The 26,303-nt window shown below is 41.4% G+C and overlaps 3 protein-coding genes across 3 annotated transcripts; all 3 read right to left on the reverse strand.

Annotated features, from left to right (window-relative positions):
* Nucleotides 1–123: 123 nt before the first annotated feature.
* Nucleotides 124–8,466, reverse strand: jpt1a (Jupiter microtubule associated homolog 1a). Its single transcript, XM_068727068.1, has 5 exons — nucleotides 8,278–8,466; nucleotides 6,528–6,670; nucleotides 2,322–2,419; nucleotides 2,011–2,038; nucleotides 124–1,294 (listed from the first exon to the last, which is right to left on the reverse strand). The coding sequence occupies exons 1-5, from the start codon at nucleotides 8,331–8,333 to the stop codon at nucleotides 1,161–1,163; spliced, it is 459 nt and encodes a 152-aa protein (XP_068583169.1). The 5' UTR covers nucleotides 8,334–8,466; the 3' UTR covers nucleotides 124–1,160.
* A 906-nt stretch (nucleotides 8,467–9,372) lies between these two features.
* sumo2a (small ubiquitin like modifier 2a) lies at nucleotides 9,373–12,754 on the reverse strand. The gene is made up of 4 exons (XM_068727613.1): nucleotides 12,671–12,754; nucleotides 11,568–11,699; nucleotides 10,754–10,825; nucleotides 9,373–9,886 (listed from the first exon to the last, which is right to left on the reverse strand). The coding sequence occupies exons 1-4, from the start codon at nucleotides 12,689–12,691 to the stop codon at nucleotides 9,821–9,823; spliced, it is 291 nt and encodes a 96-aa protein (XP_068583714.1). The 5' UTR covers nucleotides 12,692–12,754; the 3' UTR covers nucleotides 9,373–9,820.
* A 553-nt stretch (nucleotides 12,755–13,307) lies between these two features.
* On the reverse strand, nucleotides 13,308–24,649 carry gga3a (golgi associated, gamma adaptin ear containing, ARF binding protein 3a). The gene is made up of 17 exons (XM_068727395.1): nucleotides 24,564–24,649; nucleotides 23,789–23,873; nucleotides 23,552–23,627; nucleotides 23,350–23,448; nucleotides 23,129–23,252; nucleotides 22,811–22,914; nucleotides 21,236–21,316; nucleotides 20,900–21,037; nucleotides 20,407–20,488; nucleotides 20,093–20,209; nucleotides 19,086–19,280; nucleotides 18,897–18,970; nucleotides 18,432–18,808; nucleotides 16,967–17,250; nucleotides 15,943–16,112; nucleotides 15,662–15,772; nucleotides 13,308–14,991 (listed from the first exon to the last, which is right to left on the reverse strand). The coding sequence occupies exons 1-17, from the start codon at nucleotides 24,598–24,600 to the stop codon at nucleotides 14,881–14,883; spliced, it is 2,265 nt and encodes a 754-aa protein (XP_068583496.1). The 5' UTR covers nucleotides 24,601–24,649; the 3' UTR covers nucleotides 13,308–14,880.
* Nucleotides 24,650–26,303: the final 1,654 nt, after the last annotated feature.

Consider the following 26,303-nt stretch of genomic DNA (forward strand, 5'->3'; position numbering starts at 1 on the left):
GAAGCAGGAGGGAGTTTGACTTTTGGTTTTTAAATAATGCGACGATGACATGTACAAAAAGGCTGTTATATCTTTCTAGTGAGCAGGATGATAAACACATGTATAAAGGGGGGGGGGGGGGGGGGGGGGGGGGGGGGGTAAAAACATAGCAAAAAAGGCTGAGCTGTCATAAGGTCACTTGTCAAATCTAGGATGGGTTTATCAGAAACACTTCAGGACCAACAACATTCCATTGACTCGCAATAGAGAAACTAGGTCTCCTTCTTAGTGGCAGGATGCAGTTGAGGAAACCCAACCTTATTTGATGTTGTAGCCTAACGCATTAACAGGCACACTGTATTTTAGAGTAAATTTGACCTGTAAAAAACATGGGGCACTCAAAACCGGCACTGGGGTTACAATAATCTAAAGTTAGTGACTGCAATATAAAAAAAAGGCTTATTCCAATTCTGTCACCTGACACGGGACCTACAGAGGTCCTCTGAATACACGTTTGCACCCTTCAGATCACAATGACAGTCATTTATGGGACTCATAAGTGGATAATAAGATAATCAGTAGAAAGATTCCAGCTTCATGCAACAACACAACAATTATTCCACAATAAAAAAACAAAACTAACAGGTTAAATAATAGTAATAAAAAAATCTTCACAGTTATGTTTCTTCTCACATTCATACGTTTACAGACCAGACGTGCATGCAAGATGGGTCAAAACTGAACACAGTGCAAAAGTGACAGCTTTTTTTTTCTTTTCTGTTTTCCGCTTGTGTTCTGGAAACTGCTCGTACAATCACACACCGCTTTTGCTGTCGCAATAAAGTTAGGGGAGATTAATTTATCGCTATTTGATATGAGAAATGTGATCCTTGTACCCTGTGTTACAGGGGGAAAAGGCAGACTTTGAACCGTACATATAGAAATACATAAAGTGCTTCTGTCAAAACAAAAACAAACAAACGGTACAAAACAGTTTTCAGAAAAGAGGTATCAAAACAATGCACTTAAGGGATGTGGAGGAGACTGGTGTCTGTTGCACACCAGATAGGATTCCTGCGGTTCAGACGAATGGGCCGGGGTTCCTTGTTAAAAAAATAAAATGAAAAAAGACGAGTTCAGAGATGAGTGGATGAAGGGAGCGAGGGGTGGTTGGCTTGGATTCATCCCAGGATCAGGCTGGACTTGCCCCCAGGGGGATTCCTGCGGCCGGACGCTACTCCTGCAGCGGGGTGGTCGGCTGGAGGGGCCTCCTCCTTCTGCTCTGGCACTGCTTCCGGCTCAGGAGCACTGTTTTCTGAACACAGGCAGGGAGGCATGTGGCTATCATGTGGAAACATTAACAAGGAAGCAGCCACTAGAATTTCGCCACAAGAACGCGTCACACTTTCTAATTGCAGACATTAAAGGATACGGCGTTTCCGCATGAAGTGTCGGGTGTTTTCGGGGGGAATTTCAGCAGCCTCGGCCTTATCATCAACTACTGACAAAAATGTTCATTTTCCTCCTGCTTTATTCTTATTAAATGGTCACAGGTTGAGATTTATCTCTTTCTCCACAATGTTTAAGCTGCATTGATATCGCTGATGCTGTATCTGTAGCCGTCACACAAGAGAAGATTCACTACCCACTGTTCAAAAAAATGTTTTTCCTAGACAAGAGAATAAAATCATTTGATGGTGTATATGTATATAAACACATTTAGGTTGCCCCGAAGCACATTAATGTTGTAATATTTAAGCAGCACGACTTATTTCATTCAAAATAAACCTAAATCTTCAACATTGGCTGGGCATTATAGAGGTACTGTAACAAGAATGTATATGAATATTGTGCAGAAAACGTGTGTATGTATGTATACAGGTACACATACTGTGTGTGCACATGTACATTTGTATATCTGTGATGTTAAATGTGAAAGATTTATGATGGCGTATCACAAATCTGTTCTTTGCCATATTGGAAAAGTGGGTCACGTGATCAGAAAAAATAAATAAAAAAACATGTACTTACCATAATCGCGTACAGAATTTTCTCCGTCCTACAAACACAAGCAGAAAGGTGGTCAGTGTTTCATCAGCCTACACAGAACATTGTACTGCATGATTAAACATAACAGGTGCTACTTTAATGTTATTTGCTAATGTTCCACTGTAATTGATACACAAGCTATATATTAGGACATTAAGGGACGATTTAGAAAAAAACAAGATAGTTAACAGTTAAATCTTTTGGACTTCAGTTGCTTCCCCATATGTTTGTCTGCCTTCAGGTTTCACTTCATTTCCTCCCACCGCAGTTCGTGATGTGATGCGCGATCTTACCGCGGCGGGGGTGTCTGCGGAGAGGTCGGTGGTCTGGTTCCCTCCTCTCCTCCGGGGGGCCGACGGCTCACCGCAAAGCACACCTGTGGGCTTCCCACCTGGAACAACGAGGAGACGCGCCGGCTCAAATAAATAAGGCCGTCACTCAGGAGGTGCAAAGGCAAAATGCAATAAATGCTACACAAATGTCCTAATCATAATTAGCGAATTAATTATGAAATTAAGAAACGGCTAGTGAATGTCAGAGAAGCTAGTCCACAGATCACAATAACAAGGACAACTACAATCTGATCGCCTTCTCCTGATAAAACCGCAAATTGAGTAGTTGGATCATAACTGGCCTGATAAGAAACTAATTAATTCATCATAAAACTCATGGACCAGATCATAAAGAAAAAAGAGGAAATTAACTTATGCATCAAAAGTCTTCTGCTATATTTTCTTAATGCTCAGCTTTCAATGGATAGCCAATAGAAGCTGTACAACAGTTACATGTAAGCTTTATCTCCATCAACGAGGTTATGTTCTTTGGTCATGTGATCACAGGGAAAATGGTTATAATTGCCGACAGCCTTCATACTCAAAGTAAACATTAAACAAACATTAAATCAAACGCCAGAGCGTTGCGTCTGCGTGTTCATCGGGAGTGTGGAATTTCCCACAACGGATTTAAACATAACTGGGAATTTTGTGTCTCAGTCACAGCATAGGAAGGCAAAAAAGGGAAGTGTAGGTCATAAGAGAGGAACAACACTGACCATTGCAGTCCACTGACACAATGACCTGACCCGTTGACCCTCATTATGCTGGACCTTTCTTCAGAATGGAGCTGTGGGGAATTCTTTTGACTTTGGAAGTTTCACTTTCATGCTTAATGTCATTCTCACAATAACTCGGCTCACACTACAAACAAGCAGTCATGTCCTGCTGTGAAAGTGTCGCCCTTGTCACTACAAGCCATTGTTATTTTCAGAATAAGGTTAGGCTAGTCAGAAAGACTGTCAACTGGCATGTGAGTGGGACTGTACATGATCTACTTCACTGTAATGAGGGGGGGGAAACGGACGTTTTCTGAAATAGTTTGGATTTTCGGAGTTTGGCCAAAAGTTTCAACACACAGCGAATATTGTTATACTGACAGATAGATGAGTGTGTCTGGCGTCAATGGACACCGCCAACATGTTTTGAATTGTTAGATTCAAAACATGTTGTTTTTTATTCATTGTCTTTTATTCATCATACGTACGCCTCTCTGAACAAATATGTTTCCATTGCACCAATCCGTACCAGTATGACACACACCTGTTCGGTTCATCCCCTGACACTGAATTCTTTCCTGTTTTTTGTATGTGTACCTATGTGGTTCATACTGAATGGGTACAGTATGTCAGATGACGCCCTTTGACATTGTTGTGTTGCATGCTCCCCCTCTGCTGGCTGCTATGTGCTTTAACTCATGCTTTACCTCCGTGTCCTCTCAGGTGTACCGGGGGTTAAAAGTCTGTGACTGAGGAAAGCTGATGAAGAAGAGGTGGCAGAAACTTCCGCTCACTCTCTCTCCTTCCACATTGCGGCCTCAGCAGCAGATCATTTGTGCTTTCTTTTGGTAAATCCTTGTGGTTTTTTGATGCTTCCGGCAGTCATTTTGTTTCTCTTTGTTAACAGTTGAACATACAGTTGAACATACTGTTAAGACTATTGACTTTACTTTGGATGGATGCCAGTAGGTGCTGCTGGCACTGTCTGACAGGTGCTTTATCTATATTTATACATTTACACTGGCGTTTGTCTTTTTATAAATCTTAAATGGTGAAAGTGAACAACTGTGTGTGGCATTCGCCCGAGAGCTTTTGATCGTACTGACCTGTCGGTAAGACTTCCTGGTGTTTTTTTGAGTTATTATGTTTTTACATTATAATTATTTACATTTTTATATTATACTTAACTAGTAATTTGAGACGTTTTTTTTTTTTTTGGACGCCACTTTAAAGGAGGTGGTTGCTGCCAACAGATCTCATGATGCTCCTTTTTCAGATGTTCCAGGCATGATTGACATGTGATGTCATGTACAGATGGTCCCCCAGCTACTTTAGGCCGTCCGTTGGCGGAGAAGGATGAAGTCCAACGAGGCAGTTAACTCAACATGATGTTCTTTTTACGATTTTGTCTGTGGAATATTAAATATCTAAATAAATGAATCCCTCATTTTAACGAGCCTCTGCAGGACTGCCATGTCTGGCTGCATTGTGCTCCGTCATGCGGACATACACACAATCACTTAGCCTCTCTGTGGCAGCCCGGATACGGCAGTTGCATCGAGGGTCAAAACAGGGAGAAAAGCATTCGGTGATGATGACGAAATGGCCTGTTGATCCTCTTCAAAGAAGACAGCCATTCGGACTCTATTAAATCAAGGTTTGAAATACTGTTATGTAGGACTGTTAAAAGGACTTAAGGCTGGTTCATGTTAGGCTACTGTGTGCGAGAATTAAAAGGGAGGAAGACGGCAATGTCAGAGGGAGAATTTGTGAAAGTTTTAATAAGCATTCAGCCTGTGACCACGTAGAATTCCTTTAAATATCCTCTGTGTGCGTTTGTGACTAAGAAGACAAAAAATGTCAGAGTGACAAACTATTTGCTTTTTGTTTTAGATAATTCCTTTAGGCTGTTATACACTGAACTGTCTCAATACACATTTTATATTTTTTGCTATTACTGTTAGCAGCTTCCTTGTTGAAGTAAGGCTACACTTTTAGCTTGAATTCAGAACTGGTCCTTTAACGACAATGTTTATTTTTGTTGCTTCAGTTATCCTGCATTCCTAAAAACGGTTTGTCTCTATCGGGAAAAATGACACGAACGTCCCTCAACTGGCTACTTTCCCATTTGGGTGGCGACTCAAAACTCTTTGACCTGGTTGATAAACCTCCGCCTCTTTGATATAGAATCAAGATTGTGAATCCAAACGTTGCACACACCAGTGACAGAACGTCTACTGGGACTGATGTGTTACATTCTGCCCCTCCTTTGATGAGATTCTGGGAAAGCCAGATGAAATAAAAGCTGCTGATAAGAAACACGTGTATGGCCTTGTCATGCCACTGACAAACAAATATGGCCTCACCCTACCAGCCAAACAAACCCGAAGTAATACGCACGTCACATTTTCTCACATTTGTCGGGTTACATTAAATATAGACATTTCAATATTTACGAGAAGGGTGTGATGTAATGGCTGCCGTAGGTTGCCATGAAATTTGTCTGCTTTGTGTTGGCTATAATTAACTATAAACTAGCTCCGTCACAGGAAATAAGACTGAGAAGAATCACTGATCCATCTAAGCGCTGAAAAACCAGAGCTGGCCAACACGAGGCACACAGCACAATGAGAGCTACTCGGATTATGAGCTTTCACAACCTGTCCTACATGCCAGAACGCCTCATCTGGAAGGGGAAAGCTATAAAAACGCAGCAATGGCTCAGAGTAAAGTCCTCTTGTAATAGATGTTTTTAGCTTAAATTGTTGCATTTATTGGAGAAAATTAGGAACCAGTGCCCTATATCAAAACTGCATAACTGTCTAGTATCATTTTAACTTCCTATTGTGTTTTAATTCCTCTTTTGTTCACATTTTGCTGTCTATCATTCTGCATTTAGAGAAGTATTTTTAAAACTGGGCAAAAATGACCGCCATATAAGGCAATAAAACAGTTTTCGGTTTATCAGCGTTTTATTTTTCCTCTTAGATTATACTTTTTACTTGATGCAGCTCAATTCCCCATGAATGTTTCAGATCTCTGCAAGCATGAGCACATCCTGATGAATACAGGAACAGCAGTGATTGAATATCTAATGACAGCCTGGAAGAGAAATTAATTGGGCACCTGAACCTGTTATGTCAAGTAGCACCACCGGAGACGGTAAATGTTATTCCTATGTATTCAGCTGCCCGAGGTTTTAAGCAGCCTGGGGAGGCAGACGATCGGCTGGGTCCAGCAGCGAGAGAAAAAAACCTTCAATGACAACCTTGTATCTCTGAAAGGCAAGAAAAAGATATTCTCAAACTTGTTCCTCGTGGTCACCGGTTTTGTTTTTAAAGCGGCACCATCCGTAGATGTCGTGGTAAGCTGTCAAAATAAGATAGCTGTTGAGTTAGAAGCTTTCACACTGACGCAACAGCCGCTTGGAGAAGAGTTTAGATTGTACCTGGTGGATTGTTCCTTCTATTAGCATAGGGGTCCTCCGGCTCAGCGAAAACACTGGAGGCCATCTTGTCTTTCCGGACGGGAGGCTTCTCCTCATCTGGACCAAGCGAGAAGTTGGAGGCGCCGCCAGGAGGACGCAGAACCCTGAGACGAGAGACATCGGTCAGCACCGTTACAGAAAGCTGGATCAGGCTGGCCGGTTTCTCTGAAGCCTCTTCTCTCCATTTCAAAAAGGATTTGTGAAGAATAAATAACCAACCTAATTGCTGTAGTTCAGACTTAAGAATGTGCAGAATTAATGAGGGAGAAGTGATTGTTCATTCACACTCATTCACCAAATAAAAAGGTCAAAAATAGATTCTATTTTGCGTCATTTAACAATGTGCTACCCTTTGGATAACAATGTGATGACTTCAACTGTCAATCAGATGTTTGAGCTCATCAGCCATCAGACACGAGTGGCCGACATAACTAACAAATGGCCTTGTGTGTTTGGTTTGTCCGTTCTGGGCTTCAGTAGAAACATGATGGACTCCGCGAAGAGAAGGTATGAAGAGGTATACAGCTCATTCTAAGCCAACGCCAACTCTTTATTTTCCTAAGATCACACACAAAAGAAAATATACTTATCTAATATTATATTCTGTTACTAAATCACAATAAAGCATCACAATGCAAAAGCATTTCCTGTGTGTCTATGTGGACTTTATATGTAGGCTACTGTTTATACTACTGTATCTGATATGTTGTCAAACGGATATATATCAGCAAGGGTTGACTAAATAATAAGAACACCTCTCAGTAAAATGCAATGCAGTTTATGAGGATAGGATTTAATGTGTCGCTGTTGTATTAGACTGTATTATTCTTAACAAGATGTGCATATTATACTGTCAACTATACATTGTATATGCTTTGGAATACTTATTGCAGAGTTCACACAATTATATATCAATATTGATTGTCATTTTCTCGAAAATTGAAAGGTAACACTTTATAGTATTTTTTTAACTCTGTGGTAGAAAGAATAAAATGACATTGGTCTCATGTATCGTTGTATTTTACATTATGATGGGATTTACCATAATAACCACATGACGTACTGGAGACTCGATCGTTCACTTAAACATTGTGAGTGTTAAACTCGCATCATTCCAGTCTTTATATGGTTATGGTCAGGTGCAGCCAGCTGTAACGTGGCCCTCGCCTCACTGGGGCCACATGCAGGGCAGACTAGATGCCTTGTTGTACTTCACTGATCATCCCCGATAGCTGATCTGAAATTCACGGGTGGGGGCCGCACCCAACTGGAATGACAGATGTGATAAATCTTTTGCATTCAGACAATAAAGACGGAAAAGTAATGAGAAATCATATGTGTAAAAGGCCTGATGTTGGGTGCTGAGCCGCCTATAGTCTGCACATGCTAGCCCGGGAGCTTCTCTACAAAAAGGGAGAGCACATGAGTGCTATCTTGCTAGCTAACGTTAACAGAAAAATGGGAATGGTCCATCCCAGCAGACAAAACGGGAAGGTGTGGTACCGGTTTTCTCCGAGCATCGTCGCCCCATGCTTTAGTTTCAAGCATCTCCAAACGGTTGAGTAATAATTACGGGCAGGGGTCTGGGCCAAAAATGTCTGAAATTTCGAGGTAAACCCGTGTAACGTTAGCGTTGAGGTTAACGTCAAAAGGATGCTGGACTTGTTGGCGTCGTGGTGGCTAACGGAGTGGTCTGAACATAACGTTTTACCTGGAACTGCTTTTAGAACCGGGCTCCATCCCTTGATAGTTCGTGGTCGTCGTCATTTTTGCACGAGAAGTCGTAAAATATGTATATTTCTGACAGGATACGCGCGAATTACACTTTCAATAGCTGCACTTCACCGCCTCATCATTGTCTATTTTAGCCCGTGGTTCCCAATAATCAACCTGCCTCAAATCTGAGTGGACAAGCGTCAAAGTGACCAGAAGGAGACGTCGCTTTTCCGGTCAAATTTTCAAAATAAAATATGCTAACCTAACAAATATAGTTTACGGCTATTTTTAAGATCATATTAAAGTGCATCAATTAATTTGAATCTAAACTATTTATTTAAACAGTACATGACTTACGGAAAAGATTAATTTCTTTATAATCCCATAGTGTACTTCGACAAAAATGGCTTGTATTTTGGTAGCAAAACTGCCGTATTTCCGGTCTCTCTGCTTATTTCTGGCTGATTCTCTACAAGTGTGGGTGCCACAGAAACCATTGTGGAGGGCGTTTCTACAGCCTCCGTACCGCCCACAAGAGGACAGCTACTTCTACGATTGGATCTAGAGACATTAGTCAACCTAGGATTATTTGCCAAGCATGCACATACCGCATCCGACTTCATCCGATGCTGACCCAGACGTTCACCATCAGTTTTCCTCGTGTACTAAAACAGCGGTTTATTTTAATCGTATTAAATAATACACATTTAAATAAAATATACAACTTGAAAATATAACCATAGTGAGGCAGTTTGAATTCAAATTTCACTCGTTTTTTGTCTGGCTCAGTTGTAAGAAAGATTACTTTTGCCACGGTGGGACGGTAATATCGACAAGGGCTATCAGAGTAAAGGGGAGCTTTTTTTACAAACTTAATCCTGAACAAATATAGAAGTGCAAGGCTTTCAAGTTTTCATAAGATATTTGAAGCTATGCATTGCAAATAAAACCCTCTTAATTGACATTATTCACTTAATACGTATTTCTGGTTGAGCATCTTGTAGTTTCAGGCTATTAAAAACTGATAGAATTTGCATATTACATATTACTCTGGTTTAGACTAATAACCATAAAACAAACAGCAAGGACATATGTTAAAAAAGACTCAATTTATTCCAACAATACATTTTCATAACAGATGCGAATTTAAAATGCAGGCTTAATTGACAACAATAACAAAATTCCATCTGAATCAAAACCATAATGACATAAGTATATAAAAAAAAGGACCAAGAAGTCTCTCTAAAACCTCCAGAAAAAAGAAACAAAAAAAATCATGCCAAGCTTTTAATTTCTTCAGCACATTAGACTCACTGTACTGCTTACAAGTTGTCTACACTGCGCAGTTCAAACATGTTAACATACGAACGACAGTGTGATTAAACCTATCTACAGCAACTGTGCCACTGCCTTTGAACATTTTGTAAAAGTATTCCATTGGATGGTATCAACACTGGTCATGAGCGTTTGAAGACTGGGCATAACAAAGATGTTCGGGGATGAAAAGGGGAGGTAGGGATGTTCGTAGCAAACAGTCTTTAAAGAGAAGAGCCTCCGGTTTGCTGTTGGAACACATCAATCGTATCTTCATCCTCCATTTCTAGCTGTAAGAAAAAGTTCAAATGTCAGCTGATGTGAAGGCAGTCTTTACAGTGAAGCCACTTAGGAGGTGTTGACAACAACAGTGAGGTCAGCCAACTCATCCAAAGCGCTTCACCAGGAAGTTAGTTTGAAACATGGACATTTCTTTTATTGCATCTCCTATCAAGAACAATACAGGAGAGTCAGAAAACAGACTGATTCAATGTTAGACAAGTTGTAAACAAAAAGAGGGGAGAAAAAGATCAAAATATGTTTAGAGGAAGAGGTACAGAAGCTTGGGAGAGTTTCTCCTGACAAGAGACTCGCAACATGAAAGTAAACACGACCTTCTCCTTTATGTACCTGGTCGACAGCAGTAAAGAGGCAGCACAGCTACAGCACTGACTCTGATCCGGTCACAGCTGCTCAGTGCCGTTTGTAAAGTCAGCACTGTAACCCATCACAGACGTGAGACCGTGTCCCTCCTCAGGACAGTATCAAGTTAAAGAGTAGCTTCACAGCAGGTGCTCAGAGTGGACTCTGTTTGCGTGGAGCAGCTCTTTGTATTTCTACAACTGTTTCAATACAGTCTACTGGCAAGGATTTTAAATCTAATTCAGATCATTTAAACATGAATACAGATTATCGTGTATCAAACCTGTAAACAGTGTCGCACTGTGCATAAGGAATAACATCGTTTGAGAAAAACGTTTGACCTTTATCTTTAGTAAATCCTGTTTGTCACACCACATGCTTTCTTGAATTTCTAAAAGAAATAGCCCATAACATAAAAACTGACAAAAATGTGTAAAATCAGAGCCATGCAATACCTAAAGTAGCAATATTGTGATGTTGGTAGGCTGAAAGAACAGAAGAGGGTGAAGCTTTACCTGCGAGGGTGTGTCTGTTTCATTGATGGGCTGACCGTCGAATCGAAATCGTATTTGCCTCATTGACAGCCCCTATGTGGACAGAGAGAAGAATAATGTTTAAAATATTGAAAAATCAACATTATGGGGCACCCTCACAACAACAAAAAAGAACAATCCTGCTGCACAGCTGTCATGTTTTTAGAGAGACCAACAACAAGTTTATGACAAATAGTAAAGAATTGGTACGATTTTGGTAAACCAAGACCCCAGAGCGCCATGTAAATAATAACTGGCAACATATGCTGTCACTTTAATTATTGATTCAACTCCACTAATTTAGACAATAGATATGGGGGTCACAATAACAAAATATCAGAATTTCGTGACCATATGGTTCATTGAATAAATGCGATGTGCAATATGTCATGAGAAATAACACATAAGCAACAGCCCCTTTTTATAGCAGACATCTTAACGTTTAGTAGAAAGGAAAACACAGGTGTAATTGATCAAATTAATTACGGTCCCATTCTAATGCGTCACAGCCCTTCCAGTAAGTCACCATGCACAATAGCAGGGCCTAAATGAAACAGGGCCATAATTAATGATATTAATGATAATCACACCTGTGTTTACCCTGCAATGACATGTCAAAATGGCTGCTATGACAAGGGCTTATTATGGTCAATTTCTCATTTGACTAGACTACCCAGGACCCCCAAGTCGAGTCCATGATCTCCAGTTCGAGAACCAGCAATCGGGCTACCAGCACTGCAATTAACTTAAAGATGGCTTCTTATGAGGAGTCGTAGTAAATGTGTGGTAGTCTCACCTGCCGTTCACAATAAGCTTTCATCAGTTTGCTGAGAGGAGTGTGCCTTTTGATCTTGAATTGCACCACTGAGCCATCCTGCCCAGCCACTTTCAGGTTGATGTGCTCATTGTTCTCCGTCTTCACTCCCTCCTGAAAGAGAGACAAACACATGTTTGCAGAAAGTTGAGCTGATTGCAGAAATTGATACAAGGCAATACAAGACGCTTGGTAAACTAACATGTGAAATGCATTTGTTCCTCAACAACAAAAAACCCTTCCACCCGGGTTAGACACTATTTAAGATTAGGGGATGTACATTGTGTACCTCAATGATTTAAGACAAAAGTATCGACAAACTATTTGCATCACGTGTGTAAATTAAGTTTTTTCCGCCGTTACATTGATCTGACATCTGCCCCTGGTGAGCACAGATCGGAGGGCTGGTGGTTACTGAGCACAGAAAAGGAGCAACATTACAACTCCAGCGTTAGCATTTAGCATTAGCATTCAGCAAGTCAATTGGCAATGGCCTACTCCTTATAACAATGCCCAGCGGCCTAGTCAGAATGGGAATTTCAACTTGGACGCATCAACAATCCCTCTCATGCTGGGACACACTGGCGTGTGCGGACGGGCATGAATATTTATTAAGATATCCGTTAACAGTTAACGGTTTGAGCTCAAACAATACATTTATGGCCCGTTGTAGACTGCGCTCTAAACGTTACTCACTTTTCTGCGGTTCTTGCTAACGTTACCCGGACATGCAATAACTAGCGTTATATCGCTACATTTGACATGCATAGTGTTTCAACTGACATCTTCATTTAAGGAGGTGTCGATTAACTGTATTTAAAAAGACAGGCAATTCTTTCTTTCATACCGCTCGGGTCTCAGGCGCGTTAGCCACGTTAGCTTATTATGCTAACTTCGCCCGCTTGCTAACTAGCTAACGCCGTTAGCGTTAGCTCCGGTTTGTGTTGTCAGCCTGCTTTGTGATTATGCAACCGTTGACGAATTAGTGTCACGGGCGGCTTTTCGCGGTTTCGGCTGTAAAAATGATCGCACACGGATTTGGTACACCATGTAAAGAAAACCCCCGTACAAAACCCGCTCCTCACCTTGGGTTTTTCGTCGGCCATGGCTGCTACTGCGTCTGTCTGCCTGCGCCTGTTCTGCTGCGGCTGCGCTGTCTGGCGCGCCACTTTGCGTGGGCTGTCTGTAGTCGGCTGAGGCGCACACAGCTGCGCCAGATCAACTGAGCGCTCGTCCCACAACCTTTCCAGAGAAACCATTTAAATATTGGTTCATACAGAAATTGTATTTCTGCAAATTGATAGCATACGTATCTGAGAGTACTTTGAGGCACTTGTACTTTATTTGAGAATTTCAATTTCATTGCTCTACATGCTACATGTATGTGCTATAGATACTGGTTACTGATTCAGACATAAAACTATGACGTGCTTATTACATACCCAACAGCAATAAAGTAGTTAAAATTAGCTACAACATAATATGCTGCTTACATGTTACAGAAAGAACAATAAAATCCATTTTTAAAAACCTATATAATGACAGGGATCATTCTGCTGCATGCATACTTTTACTTTTTATACTGTGTTACCATGTTACTTTTACTTTCAATATTTTACAGTGTGCTATTGCTATTAATCTAATAATGATTAAATGAAAACACACAAACAATGGTGTGGTTAATATGCTACTGCATTGATATTGACACTGAAAAATGAGGCCAAACATGTGAAAATTGTAAAACAAATAGATCCATCTCCTTTATTTTTCCATGCACAGAAATAGCTTTTCCAAATATGCAATGACTCATTCATTTACCAATCTAAGACAAACTGTTTTATAAGAAATATGTAGAGAATCTCCTTTACAGCTCTAACAGCCCCAGAAAGACAAAAATAAAGAAGTCACAGTTCTTGATGAACACACGGTAAGCCTGAGGCTTTGAATTAACCATCAAGTTTTTTCTATTGATATACAGTATTTTCTCAAGGCTTACTCAAAGAAATATTTTCCTAAATCGATATAGGAAAGTCCTACACAAGCTAAAGATTTACAGTTGACTCAGGGCAAATAACCAACCCTTTTGGCTTAGTTTCCACTATATTGTCTAACAACGGTAGCAAGAGAAAAGCTATGCACTGCATTTAATTAACTTCAGACAATATTCCTTTCCGTCTCCAGGGATTAATTGTCAGCAGGTCAGCACTTCCTGAAGCACATCCACTTTATGCACATAATTGATCCGTGCCCTTAACAGCTCGTGTTGCATCTATCAAGTAAAAGGGGCTCCGGTCTCTGGCACAAGGCCGCTGTTTAATCTTGCATGAATTACATTTTCTATATTAAAATGCTATCTAGAGGGCACAGCCTGGACATGCAGCAACGCATGTAATTCCTCAGAAACCACCCTGTTGCTGCATAATGTAATATGCATGTCTGAATATTTGGTAACAGAAAAAACTCTTTGACAGCCCACTACCGATTTGTGCCGATCACACTGCAATACTGAATGTGCCCATCCTAAGAAGAGTATGTAGAAAGAATGCAGCCGTCGATTGCAACACCAAACAGGAAGTTAATAGATCTGACACCTTCTTCCCAAAACCCAAATAAATAATACATTCATGTCAATAAATACTGAAAGACTAAAAAAGCGTAACAAGAGTCTGAGCTACAAGTTAGTATAGAACTCAGAAGACAAGTTAAAGTATTCAGTAGTAACTGTGAGGCATATTGACAGTAGCTGATTCTTGATGGGCCAGTCTGTGGGTGCCTTTTATGTAGCAACAGAGGGGCTGTTGTCTGCTCCAGTCCGATGTCTTATGCGTTAAACGTTGTTATCATACACAGTGAGCAGCAAATCATGTGGAATGCAGGTCATGGACACATGTTCATAAGACCCTGGCTTCACAATCTCCTTCAACTTTTATTTTTTGCTCACTGCCTGGCATTGAGAGACTGTAAATATGAACATTAAAATAAGAACAAAAGGGTATAATAATAATAATAATAATAATAATAATAATAATACTCATAATAAACAGATAATAACTTAGCAATATTTAACATTACCAGAAACTTCACTCCACTTGTTACTGCACCACACTGACTACCTCTGGCACTGTAGTAAAGGTTAAGTTGGACGTATGCTACAGGACATTGGCTACTTCAGTGGGCCATCTCAAGCAGAAAAAATGTCCATTTTTTCCCTAAAAGTCTTCCAATACTGCCCTTTCTCTTGACCTCTGAGCTTCACTGACAAATTAAATTGTCTTTTAGTGTGGACAGGTGTGGGCTATAGAGCCCCCCATCTGTCAGCAGGCGGAAACTCGTTCACCTCCCCAACTTCCGAGTGTGGCTGCTCTCCCAGCATGAATGTCAGTTTGTATCTCATCCGCACCTTTTCCTGCAAAAAACACACACACACACACACACACACACACACACACACACACACACACACACACACACACACTCAGCTTGATGGCTTTCACTGGCTCGCTAGAACACACAAGCTCTAATGCACCGTCAATGCCAGTGATCATTATATCTTTAAAGCGTACTGGTTGGCATGTGCGACTGTAAGAAGTGCCAATGCTGTGCAGTACTGACTTCAAACATAGATGACTAGAATTACCACGTCATGGTTGTATGCCTCCCACCAACCAGTCATGGTGCGGTTTACATCCATTTCTGTCCAAAATGTCATAATTTCATCATATTAGACAGTTGTGTGAAATTGTCATAAATAGCATGTGAATTAATGCGTTATAGCCAAAAACAAGTTTTGTGAGGTCACAGAGACCTCTGATCACCAAATTCCGATCAGTAATAACCTAAAGTCTAATTGGAAGTTTGTGTTAAATTTGGGAGAAATTCCCTCCAGGCGTTCCTGAGATGATGCGGACCAGACGGAATGACAGATCACCCGAAAAACATAATGTCTCTGGCCAAGGCTGTTGCTTGAGCGGACGCATTAAAAATACAGCTGGCATAGGAAAGTGTTCCGTCAATAAATACATTACTTGATGCGTACAATTGTATGAAGACAAAAACAGCTCCAGGCTGAGATTTACCTTGAGAGGATTTGCAAGCAGCATGACCTGAGTGACGGCAGCAGGGGGAAGGATTGGGTTAAAAGGAGCCAGCTCCGTCCCTGTGGGCGCCTGCAGTCTCACTTTCATCGTCTGGTGAATTCAGCAGAACAGACATCCGTGGTCATGAAACAGAAGCGGCAGCCCACTTTGATTTCATTTGAAGTGAAACATCTAATTTAATGAGTGGAACATCTGCCAATACTTTTTTTTTTTTAAATAAAGGCTCTCTGTAGCATCCTATGCAGTGAGGGTGGTTTCACCTTGGGCACAGCAGCCTGCAGAGCGATGTTCCTCACAGGCTGCGGGGCTGTGTTGAGCATGGACGCCACCATCACCAGTACATCGGGTCGGCCTGCTGGACAGTCGGTGGCGAAATGCAGCAGAACGCGGACTCCGTTTTTGTCATAGGCGGTCACGGGACTCGCTTTACCTTAAACACGGCACACAAAAGGGGAAAAGTGATTATTACAGAGATCGAAACATCAGCTCTTACTGCTCCCAATGTACTCTGTGCTGAAAGCATGTTTTGATGGTGTGAAAATGACTTTCAGATCCACAATGAAAATGTTCGCAACAAAAGACCAAGAACAGGGGAAAATATCACCCAGTGTCCAGTTTTATTAAGCCACTTTCACCACTAAGTGGCAGTAATGTCTAAAGTGACATTTTTCCAAACACTCAATGATTCTCAAATGAGGAGGAAGGTGTTATTCTCTGACTAGAAAACAGATGTTTATTACGTTACCTGCACTACAGAGACACAACAACTTAATCTCATTCGTGATCATCCTCTCTACTGGGAATTCTATCAAGGCTGGGGGAGGTCAGGCAAAAACTTTCATATAGATGTGGTCGAAGTGGCGACCGATTCCTAAAACCCTTTGTGGTTGACAATAAGAATGTAAAGCCTATTTGTCGTGTGGAATTGCTCTGAACTACTTGGCAGTCCGCCGGTTATAAACACTGTGTAATGTGTGCGGAAATGTAATCTGCTTTATTAGATTCTTAGCAAAGGAGATTAAAAGTGTGTATGTACAGTCTGCCCTGATACTGCATAGAGAGAGTTTATTTCTTAAACATAATGGACCTTAATTAAACTAATGTTTGAACATTAGTTGATACTTGCAAATCCGCAAAATGAGATCTGACTCGATGTGGTGTCCTTGGCTATTTTTCTTTCAACCCTCTCCTACATACAATTACGATGAAAAGCAACAAAATCCACTGAAATACTCATAAAACACACACAAACAAAATACATACAGCTTATATCATGGAACTCACTTGGCTTGATGGCATCCAAAGGGACAAAGACATTTGCCAGGGACACCTCTTGTCCTCTGCCTGGGCTGGCCTGGCTCAGAGGCAGGATGGGGGACAGAGAGCGTAACAGAGGGCTGTCATCTGCCTGGCTCTTGGCAGGCGTGGACCCGGCCTGCATCTCTCCTAGGCGCAGTGAGGTGGATGCGGTGGTGGAGGCGACACCAACTCTGGAGGACGGGGCAGCGGGAGCGAACAGGTCCTCACTCTTGGCCAGCAAGCTGCCAAAGTCCATCACAGCTGGTGTGCTGTGTGGAGAATTCAAGAGTCTTAGTCACAACACCTGGAATTTCAAAACAAACACTGTGCAGTCAGGTTTGGGCACTTGGCCTTAAAGATGAGATTGGGGACATTTTTATTGCCTCTTAACGGCTCACAACATGATTGATGATGAATTTACAGGATGTCATGTTCAGCATGTCACATCCAATATGGCAGACGACATTGAGGAGGCTCAACCGTCTCACTTCCTTACCATCATTCATTAATCATGGGAGGCACCAACGTGGAACAAGTTAAACGGCAGATAAAACCTTTATATAGCACTTGATTTAGCTTCATCAAATTCATAATAATAACCATCTGGATAACAAGAATATATATTTATTTTTGAGGTACTTATTCGTAGTCGGTGTATTGCCTTCAGTAGATGGCGGACAGCACATCCCCAGTTTGTATTATCTCACAGAAGCAAAGCAATGCACTGCTTTGGACAAGGGCAGCAGAAAAAACTATTTTAAGTTTCAATATAATGTCAGTTTAAGTGTGTGCTATTTATATTTTCACAGCTTTACTTTACAAAGCCAACCAGACTCCATTGACAAAAAAACTGAATTTCACCTCGCAGAACACGGGAGTTGCTGGTCTACAGTTGCCTCGGTCGGTGAGTTTGTGCGATTCAAAGGGTAAGCTTGGATGCACCAAATTCACACAATAACACAAACAAAGGCCCCGATCGAGGCAGCGATAGAGCAGCAACTCTGTCGTTTTGCGTGGTAAACTTACCGTTTTGTCAAAGGAGTCTTGGGGCTTAGAAAAAAAAGCATAGATAACAACTTCAGTTCCCTGTTGGAGAGCGCTATCTGCAGAAAAGGTAAAGAGGTAGAAAATACTCTAAATATAGCGTGCCCCCGTCCACAGCAGTAGCTACAGCGCTAAAGACGCTGCTTTTTGAGTGGCTCAAGGGTCACCGACGGATCACTTCGTATCAAAGGCTCATTGAGTCCCATCTCTCTGCCATGTGGAAACTAGTAGTTGAGATGTACTTGACATTTCATATGATAGAAGAGGGAACATTTAATCTCAAGTGCTTAGACACCCCATCAGGCCAATCAGTGAAATCAAAATAAATTTAAAAAAAAAACACTTCATACATAATTTAAAATCTAAAATATTGCGCTGATCTTGTAGCACGATGATTTTTACTCACATTTTAGGACTGCCCAGATCCAGCAAGGCAAGGTCTTGCAGATTGTGACTGAGAGAAGTCGTGTGGGACGCTCCGGGTGAAGTGGAGGCCTGTTGTGCAGTGACAGGGGGGGCTGAGGGAGCAGGCGAGGCCACGCTGAATGACTGGGCAGGAGCAGCAGAGCTGAAGGGCTGTGGGAACACGACTGATGTTGTTGAAACGGACACTGAAGACACTGCAGGCGTGGAGAAGACGGAACCAGGAAAGCTTAAGGCAGAGGCAGTTGTCGAAGACCCGACTGGGTTAACCGGGTCTGCCGTCGCAGAGAGGGCGTCTGGAAAGAGTGACGATGTCGACAGCGAAGTGGTGTCAAAAAAATCAAAATCATGACTGGAATCCTGGAAATAGAAGAAGAAAAAAAACGGCGCTGTTACCAATTAGATAACGTTTTAAGTTTGTAGAAATTCTTTCAATTTATTGAAATACCTGTAAAGACGGCAAACCATTGTTCAGGTTCACCTGTGCTGATTTACTTGGAGCAGGAGCCGGTTCGTTAAGACCTGTAAATGACCACAAAACATGTCACATATGGACATTTAAATATTCTCCAAAAACAACAGTTAATGTCCAATGTCTCTATAAAAAAAAAGTAAAAAAAAAAAAAAAAAAAATCACCTAAAGATAGTAGCTCTTCATCCAGCAGAGAGAGTGCTGCAGAGGGACCGTCGGGGCTGGGGGACTGAGGGCCCCTGGCGGCGGACCCACACAGCAGGTCAGCAGGGAGAGACAGAGACGATGTCGGGGGCTGAGAGACGCCCTGGGTGTCCAGACCCACCAGGTCAATCAGGATCTCGGACTGGTTCGTGCGACCTGTGCTCGTCAGATGGAGAAAAACAAAACAAAAAAACAATGGTGGTGAGAAAACCTAAAGATGTACTCTTTTACAAACCTGGCATTTTCAACACAATAACACACCAAGCTGGGAAATTAACAACTATGGTAATTTTTTTTGCACAATTTTCTTCCAAGAAATTTCCCCGTCTCATCTAATCAGAAAAAGGTTACTGCAATTTGGGATTTCCACTTAATACGCCTTACTTGATACAGTACAACACCATAAAAAGAGCTGAAACCAAGCCGCTGATAGTAAGTTAGTTTTTACTTGTGATTTCTTCTTGTGGTTCTTGTGTATAATTATTATTCTATTAGTTACACATGAACTGCGCTGAGTTGACATTCTGGACTGAAAACACCCTGTTTTTACAGGACATGCTCTTAAGAGAGGGATTCTCTTTAGACTGGATCTCTGTTGTTAATATTAGCCTGTCGTGTTCTTTGCACTTTTAGAACACATTTCCAAACATGGTCTACGCAAAGTTTGTCTGACTATGAGCTTTATTTAGGATTACTGTACATGATTGCCCATTGTGCAGACACAGGACACAAAGGAGGGTTGCAGAAGATTTCATGAGGGTCCCCGGATACATTTGAATGAATGTATATCGCTTCTAAATGTCTGGTTAACCTGTTCGTGATAATATAAGGTCACTTGGAAATGGCAGTAAAAATGGTCATTCCCACGAATGCTTCTCATGAAAACCGCATTGCAGATCGCCATATTATAACGCTGTAAGCACACAACGAGGACATGCAATGCTCTGCTCGAAACAGTTGAAATGTACCTTGTCTGACAGCTAATTGTGTTTGCTGTGCTTCCTCATTGATGATCTGTCCTTCCACAATCTTCTTGTAGGAATTAATGACATGGGAGAGGTCATCGCTGGCCTGCAGGATGTCTCCTGATCGATGCATTTAAAAAAAAGGTTAGACTGGGGAACATTTTAACAACAAAAACAACCAGCAGTGAGCAGGATGGGGGGGGGGATGTCGGTCTTTGTGTCAGCGCGAGGCCATGACTCAGACGTGTCCTTCCTGAATTAGGAGAGCGAGAGCGCATCATCAGAGTCAGCTGGGGAACAATTACAGGATCTCTTACCTAAGCTGCTGTCGTTATCCTCCGTCTCAGTGGCCAGCTGAAACACACTTTGTCTCAGCTTGTCGCAATCCCCATACAGCTCCTGGAAAAATAATAATATATATATATATATTTTTAAAAGTCACTGAATATTCCCATCTTCAATCAATCATCAATCACATTCAGAAACTGCTAAATCACAGCAAATTAAAAGAAAAGTGTTTCTCAAACATTGTCACTTAAGACTGATTTTAAATATGTAACTATTACTTATATTATTCTGTTTTTAAAATAAATTACTTTGAGTTCTTCTGAAAGAAACTTGATACTTAATGAGGGACCGGTTGGTCTCAGAAAGCAACAGCAGCAAATTACTTTGGACTGCTTTGTGGCCGTACAGCCGAAGTCTGAACTATTTAGTCAAATTAATTCCAAAAAGGCCAATAATTGCCAAAGAAAGGAGTGAATTTGTTTCCAAAGGTCATGTGAGCTCCGTCTTAAAAGGAGAACGAACCCTAATGAGCTCCTTGTCTGCGTCCGTGGAGTCTTCGGGGCTGAAGTGAGCCAGCATCTCGTTAAGGAGTTTGACGCTGCTGTTGACTGCCTCCAGTGTGCTTTGTTGCTTCTTTACTTTATGTGTTCTCACCTCGTCCTGAAAAAAAAGAAAAAAAAAGAAGACGAGTTGCACTTACTCATTCAGCTTGACCGTGTCCGTACAAACACAAGCTTTGAGAGGAATCCTGAAAAAGGTGTGCAGTAACTAGCTTTAAACTTGGGTTAAGGGTCGGAAAGCCACCAAAACCGACTTCAAAACACGACGGTAACAATCAGAGTGTTTCACTTGACGCACCTCCTTCACCATGTTCTTGATGAGCCGATTGGCCTCTTGCAGATCTTCGGGCTTTTTGCTCTTCAGCAGCTCTGCTAATCTCTGCAGAGAGAGAATAAACACTGAGAGCTCATTTCCCACAGATCACCCCACTACACAAGCTCCCAGACCCTAGAAAAACAAAATCCATCCATAGATCAACTGCAGTCAACGCAGAGTAAACATGACCTGTTTCAATGTGTCCTAACGAGGGGGGGGGGGGGGATTTGGAGCGGGAAAACAAACAGAGCAGTGTCGTAAATCCACGTCAAGTATGACCAATTTTTCTGTGGGATGTTACAGTCTTTAGTCAGTGATGAAACAGCGAGAGAGGGCAAGAAAGAGAGTGAGAGAATCATTTAAAACCTCTCAATGGACAGTATGTAGTGAGAAAATCCCGTAACAAAAATCGCCATTAAAGGGTTACTTATCCTCTTTCTTTTTTTTAAATTGACCAATGTTTTTGGTAAACATTGTTTTTTAAAGTGGTCCGGTATTGAGCGAGAACGCTGCAGGCAGTAGCCGCTAAACGGGCTGCAATGCTATCGTACTCAGCTCAGGATTTCCTGAAAAAAAATAGTTTTTCTCGTTCAGAAATCTCGCGTCACATCCACGCTGTCGAAATCTGCTTATTATTCAGCCATTACACATTGAAAAACGACAAACTCTCCAACTCTCACTCACGTTGTCCCATTACACAATAGCAAACAGATCGGACCAAGCGAAAAGGTGAGAAGAAAGTCTTATTTCTCTGCACTTATATTAACAAATTGAGCCCGTTTAGTGTCTGCACCGCGACCTCTCAATACAGGACACAAAAATGCAGTGGAAAACAGGGTTCAGGTTAAAAAACACCACAGTTAGCCTTTAAATAATGGAAAGAACATGAAGGTATATTGCTATGAAAGACTTGTTTCGCTGGTTAATTACGCAATATATTTTAAAGATTTTATTTCTCATAAAAATGGGCCGAATACATAAAGAAATATTAAAAAGAGAGCAATTCAACATTTTGGGTTTTTACGCTTATTTGCTTTTTTGCTGAGTCAGAAGGGAGGATTGATACCAGCTGCACATATCTGTCTGTTAAACGTGAAGCTACAGCCAGGAGATGGTTAGCTCAGTTTACCATAAAGAAGGATAGCTTGGCTCTGCCCAAAAGTTACAAAACCAGCCCCTCTAAAGCTCACAAATTAACATGTTTAATTCATGCAAAAACTAAAGAAAAATAAGACGTCACATTGTGTTTTTAAGGGGAGTCATGTGTTGGACTATTCATATGTAAAGTTGGACATGAGTGGTATTGATTTTGTCGTCCTCACTGCAAGAAAACGAACACCACCACTTCCAAAAGTGTCATACTGTTCCTTTAATAGTCATCGGCAAGGAGGATCTGAGTAAATATGCAGGTGCTCAGACACTTCACTGTAATAATAAAACCTTTCATAGGAAATCGTTTCTCTTGTTTAATCTCTGTTACAGAGATTAAACAAGATAAAGAGAGGTATTTGCAGCGAGTGAGCTGCGGCGTTCACATCCTGAAATAACTCTTCTTACCTTGCTCTTCTTCTCGTCATCAAACACGGGATTCTTGGGTCGCGGAGAAGGCGATGGTATTAATGTAGCATCAAGAGGGACTTCTGGGTCCGCTAAAACAATACCTAAAATAAACACGACAACGGACGGCTATTATACTGTGGAAGTGACAGTTTCAGGGCTTCGTGGCCACACAATTAGAGTCCAAAGCACAACACTGTCATAACCGACTGCTCGGCGGTTTATTTTTGGATGTCACTATTATGCAACCATGTTGTTTTACCGTGTATTCAATCGTATCCGCATATTCTCTCAGGCTTTACGCGGCTGGTGTCTCACCCTGTGACTTCAGCATCTCATACGCTTCAAAGATCTTTGCTTCGTCCGGTAGAGACACAGTCCAGCTGAACAGCATCTCGATCACTTTTGTCTTCACTCCCTCTGACACTTTGTCCCCTAGGTACTGAAAAAACAACGACAAGATGCACAGTTTAGAACGACATAAAAACTTCAAATTCAAGGAAACATATCCCCAGTAGAGGAACTTCCATGTGACTTACTTTGGGTGACACCACCTTGATCAATTCATTTAAAAACCTAAATTTCCCAACTTCATTGTGAAACCGTCGCCCGCAGTTCTTCATACAAGCCTCGAGAACCTGCAAAAAGGAGAGCGGCTTGAGGTAAATATCGTCTTCCACTTCATGCGATCGGATACATGAATAAAAATAAAACACAGCAAAGGGAATCACACTTACGGACCGTTAATGCCTGTATCGCCTCCCACTCCTGAGGGGACTGAATCTTGTGAGCCAGAAGCCTGACGGATATTTGTGGGCTGAAAAATATGACAGAAACAATCCAATGCACACTCGGTAACAAAAAGCCACCCAGAGTCTGGGCTGGAGCAGCCCGTATAATAAGCTCCACGTGTTTAGCACAATGAAGACACACATGATGGGCTTAATTCAATATTGTGGGTGAACCGTGTGACCATACCCTTCCAGTTCCTTATTGATTTGGTCACAGAATCCCATTACATACTCCCAGTCCTCCTGTCTGTTGGAAGGGTTGGTGGCTTTGTCTAGAAAAAGAAGGAAAAAAAAGATAAGGATTGTGATCTTTCGTGCTCTTATAGCACATGTGAACTCTTCCTAACACACCTGTGGTAAACAGTCCACGCGGCCCCTTTAAGGCTAATGAAGGCTGGAGCTTTGTGATGAATGAACAATATGAAGGTTTAATTCAAGCGTCGCTTCCTAGACTAGTTTACAACAACAACCAAGACAGCTGTTATCCAACGTGTTCAGCTCACCTTAGGTTATCGATTCTCTCTTAAACAGCCTCCAGACGCTTCACTAATGCAGTTTGTTCATGCAAGACCTGTTTTAACTCGGTTACGTTAACGTTAGCGCCTGGAGATGTTTACAGCAGCAGCCTTCAAACACCAGGGAGCAAATGCAAAGGCTAGCAGAATAATCGCGTATTTTTTTCGAGCATTTCAACACACCGACTCTAAGTCCAGGACACAAGCGTAAACCAAACATGAGAGCATATTTCAGCTAGCGACTTCCATCAGTCGCTGTTTGCCCAGCAGCTGTCTGCGTTAGCCACTTTTCCGACAACACAGACGAATTAGCTCGATACTGTTCAGTTTCAAGCAATGTCATTTGAGTCCAACTCTTGTTTCGGACACCCGTGAGCACACAGCACATCAGTGCGCACCTCTTATGTGAATGAACGCCGTGAAAAAAGAGTTTAAGTGTGTACTTACTGAGCCAGGACTCCAGCGATTCTCCATCGTCCGCCATATTTCCACTCTAACACAAACAACGCGTGACCCGTGCTGCCTTCACTTGCTGTCGGCCAAATGGGACTTGCTGATTGCAAGTTCTTCTTCGTGTTCTTTCCCAGGTTCGGACAGCGGCTTGCAAACAGCTTCAAGCTGCATGCCGCCCCCTATTGTACGGGAGTGTGTTTCACTTTATTTCATGATGTCCTCCTCACCAAACCTGTGTTATCTAAAAAAAAAAAAAAGAAGGAAAAACTTTACAATGCAATTTGTCCTCTTCATACGTGGTGCGTTGAAAATAAATAAAATAAATAATAAATAATTCTACATTTTATTTCACTCAACACTTGTTTCTTTCCCCCAACACAAACAAAGTGCCCTTTCAACATGTGTGGACCAATCTAAATTTTAAGATTTCCTCCCTTTTTTTTCGTTCTTAAGAGCAGTTTTTGATGCCTTTCTTCTTAATCACTGCTTCTTTGTCTCCTTTTGTAAGGCCTCCTTCTGCTGGCTTATCAGCACACTTGTTCTCTTTCAGCCAATTGTGTGCTGGTACTCAACAGAACTGCACATCTTGACCACCTGTTTAGTCTTACCAAACATAGATTTCAATGAGCAAATCATCCCTCATTGTTGACTTTTAAAGACAGCTGACTCTGAGCAAACCCCCCACCCTAGCAGATCTCAAACCACTGCAAGCCAGAGATGGTTGTCATTATCTCTGCTGTGAACACTGATAACTTGATAGCCTGATAGATATGTAGATATCTGGAACTCCCTTTAATTTTACGTGTCACACAATTCATTTTTTTTCAAGATTTCAAAATATAAAGACTCAGATATATCACTTAGGAGTAAACAAACTGTACATACATAAAATGTAAATATAATGTGTAAACTGTGAATATTGGACATTTACAAGGTGGCTTGCCCAATAAACGTCATTACACTCACAGCTTTATGCGTCTGTATTTTATTGTTGGTACCAAATCCAAAGCACATCTGGCTTTCACAACCCACCAAAAGTCCCATAAGAAGTCCAAAACCTTTAACTGTGTGGCCACGCGGTGGCAGAGAGGACCTACGGTGTGTATGTAATATGCGTTGTCATGTTAAGCAGTGAAACAAAGCAGCATTTTGTGTGTGTGTGCCACAATGTGTCACAGTGGTCCTCTGCATTCTTTATCTCTTATTCTTTGTGTGGTTTATGTGGTGAGGACGAACGCATTGAGAGTTGATTCAGCTCTTACTGAAACAGACAAAAACATTTTTTTCCTAATTCCTAATAATAATCGACAAGCAGAGCCAGCATTGCCTCCGCAAACTGACTTCTGATTAGGGAAATAATTCTTACCGCACACAAATGCAACATCCCAGGGGACTTCAATCAGTGTGCCAAGTGTGAAAGAAAAAAAACTATTAAATACAGACTAATCTTTAAAGGCGGGGATAAATATCTTTTAACGAGCTGACAAAGTAAATGCTCCACATGAAAAACTCTTAAAGACACCAGAGAAAACTTTGCTTGCTGATGAAATCAATGAAATATGCTTTGTTTAATAAAAAACAAAAATAAAAATAAGATAAATCAGACTTTGAGGACTTGACAAAAAAGAAGAAATAAATTGTTTGACAACTCCCTCTCATGTCGTGAGGCAAAATCAGGGAGTAAAACATATAAAATAAATACCCACACAACATTTTCTGACGTTTTCACTGTAA

The sequence above is a fragment of the Cebidichthys violaceus genome, unplaced genomic scaffold (assembly GCF_023349555.1).
Source record: "Cebidichthys violaceus isolate CVI_PGR_0920_01 unplaced genomic scaffold, fCebVio1.0.p SCAF_4, whole genome shotgun sequence".
Taxonomy (NCBI): domain Eukaryota; kingdom Metazoa; phylum Chordata; class Actinopteri; order Perciformes; family Stichaeidae; genus Cebidichthys; species Cebidichthys violaceus.

Bases quoted from the DNA above. Each gene is read 5' to 3' on its own strand.
- jpt1a (XM_068727068.1), bottom strand. From the start codon at position 8,333: ATGACGACGACCACGAACTATCAAGGGATGGAGCCCGGTTCTAAAAGC. The intron at 2,420-6,527 runs GTACAATCTAAA...TCGTTGTTCCAG, and splicing joins TAGAAGGAACAATCCACCAG to GTGGGAAGCCCACAGGTGTG. The intron at 2,039-2,321 runs GTAAGATCGCGC...TTGTGTTTGTAG, and splicing joins CCGCAGACACCCCCGCCGCG to GACGGAGAAAATTCTGTACG.
- sumo2a (XM_068727613.1), bottom strand. From the start codon at position 12,691: ATGGCCGACGAAAAACCCAAG. The intron at 11,700-12,670 runs GTGAGGAGCGGG...TCTCTCTTTCAG, and splicing joins TGGCCGACGAAAAACCCAAG to GAGGGAGTGAAGACGGAGAA. The intron at 9,887-10,753 runs GTAAAGCTTCAC...TTTTTCTTACAG, and splicing joins AAACAGACACACCCTCGCAG to CTAGAAATGGAGGATGAAGA.
- gga3a (XM_068727395.1), bottom strand. From the start codon at position 24,600: ATGGCGGACGATGGAGAATCGCTGGAGTCCTGGCTCA. The intron at 23,874-24,563 runs GTAAGTACACAC...TTCTTTTTCTAG, and splicing joins ATCGCTGGAGTCCTGGCTCA to ACAAAGCCACCAACCCTTCC. The intron at 14,992-15,661 runs GTAAATCTCAGC...TGTTTTTTGCAG, and splicing joins TGCTTGCAAATCCTCTCAAG to GAAAAGGTGCGGATGAGATA.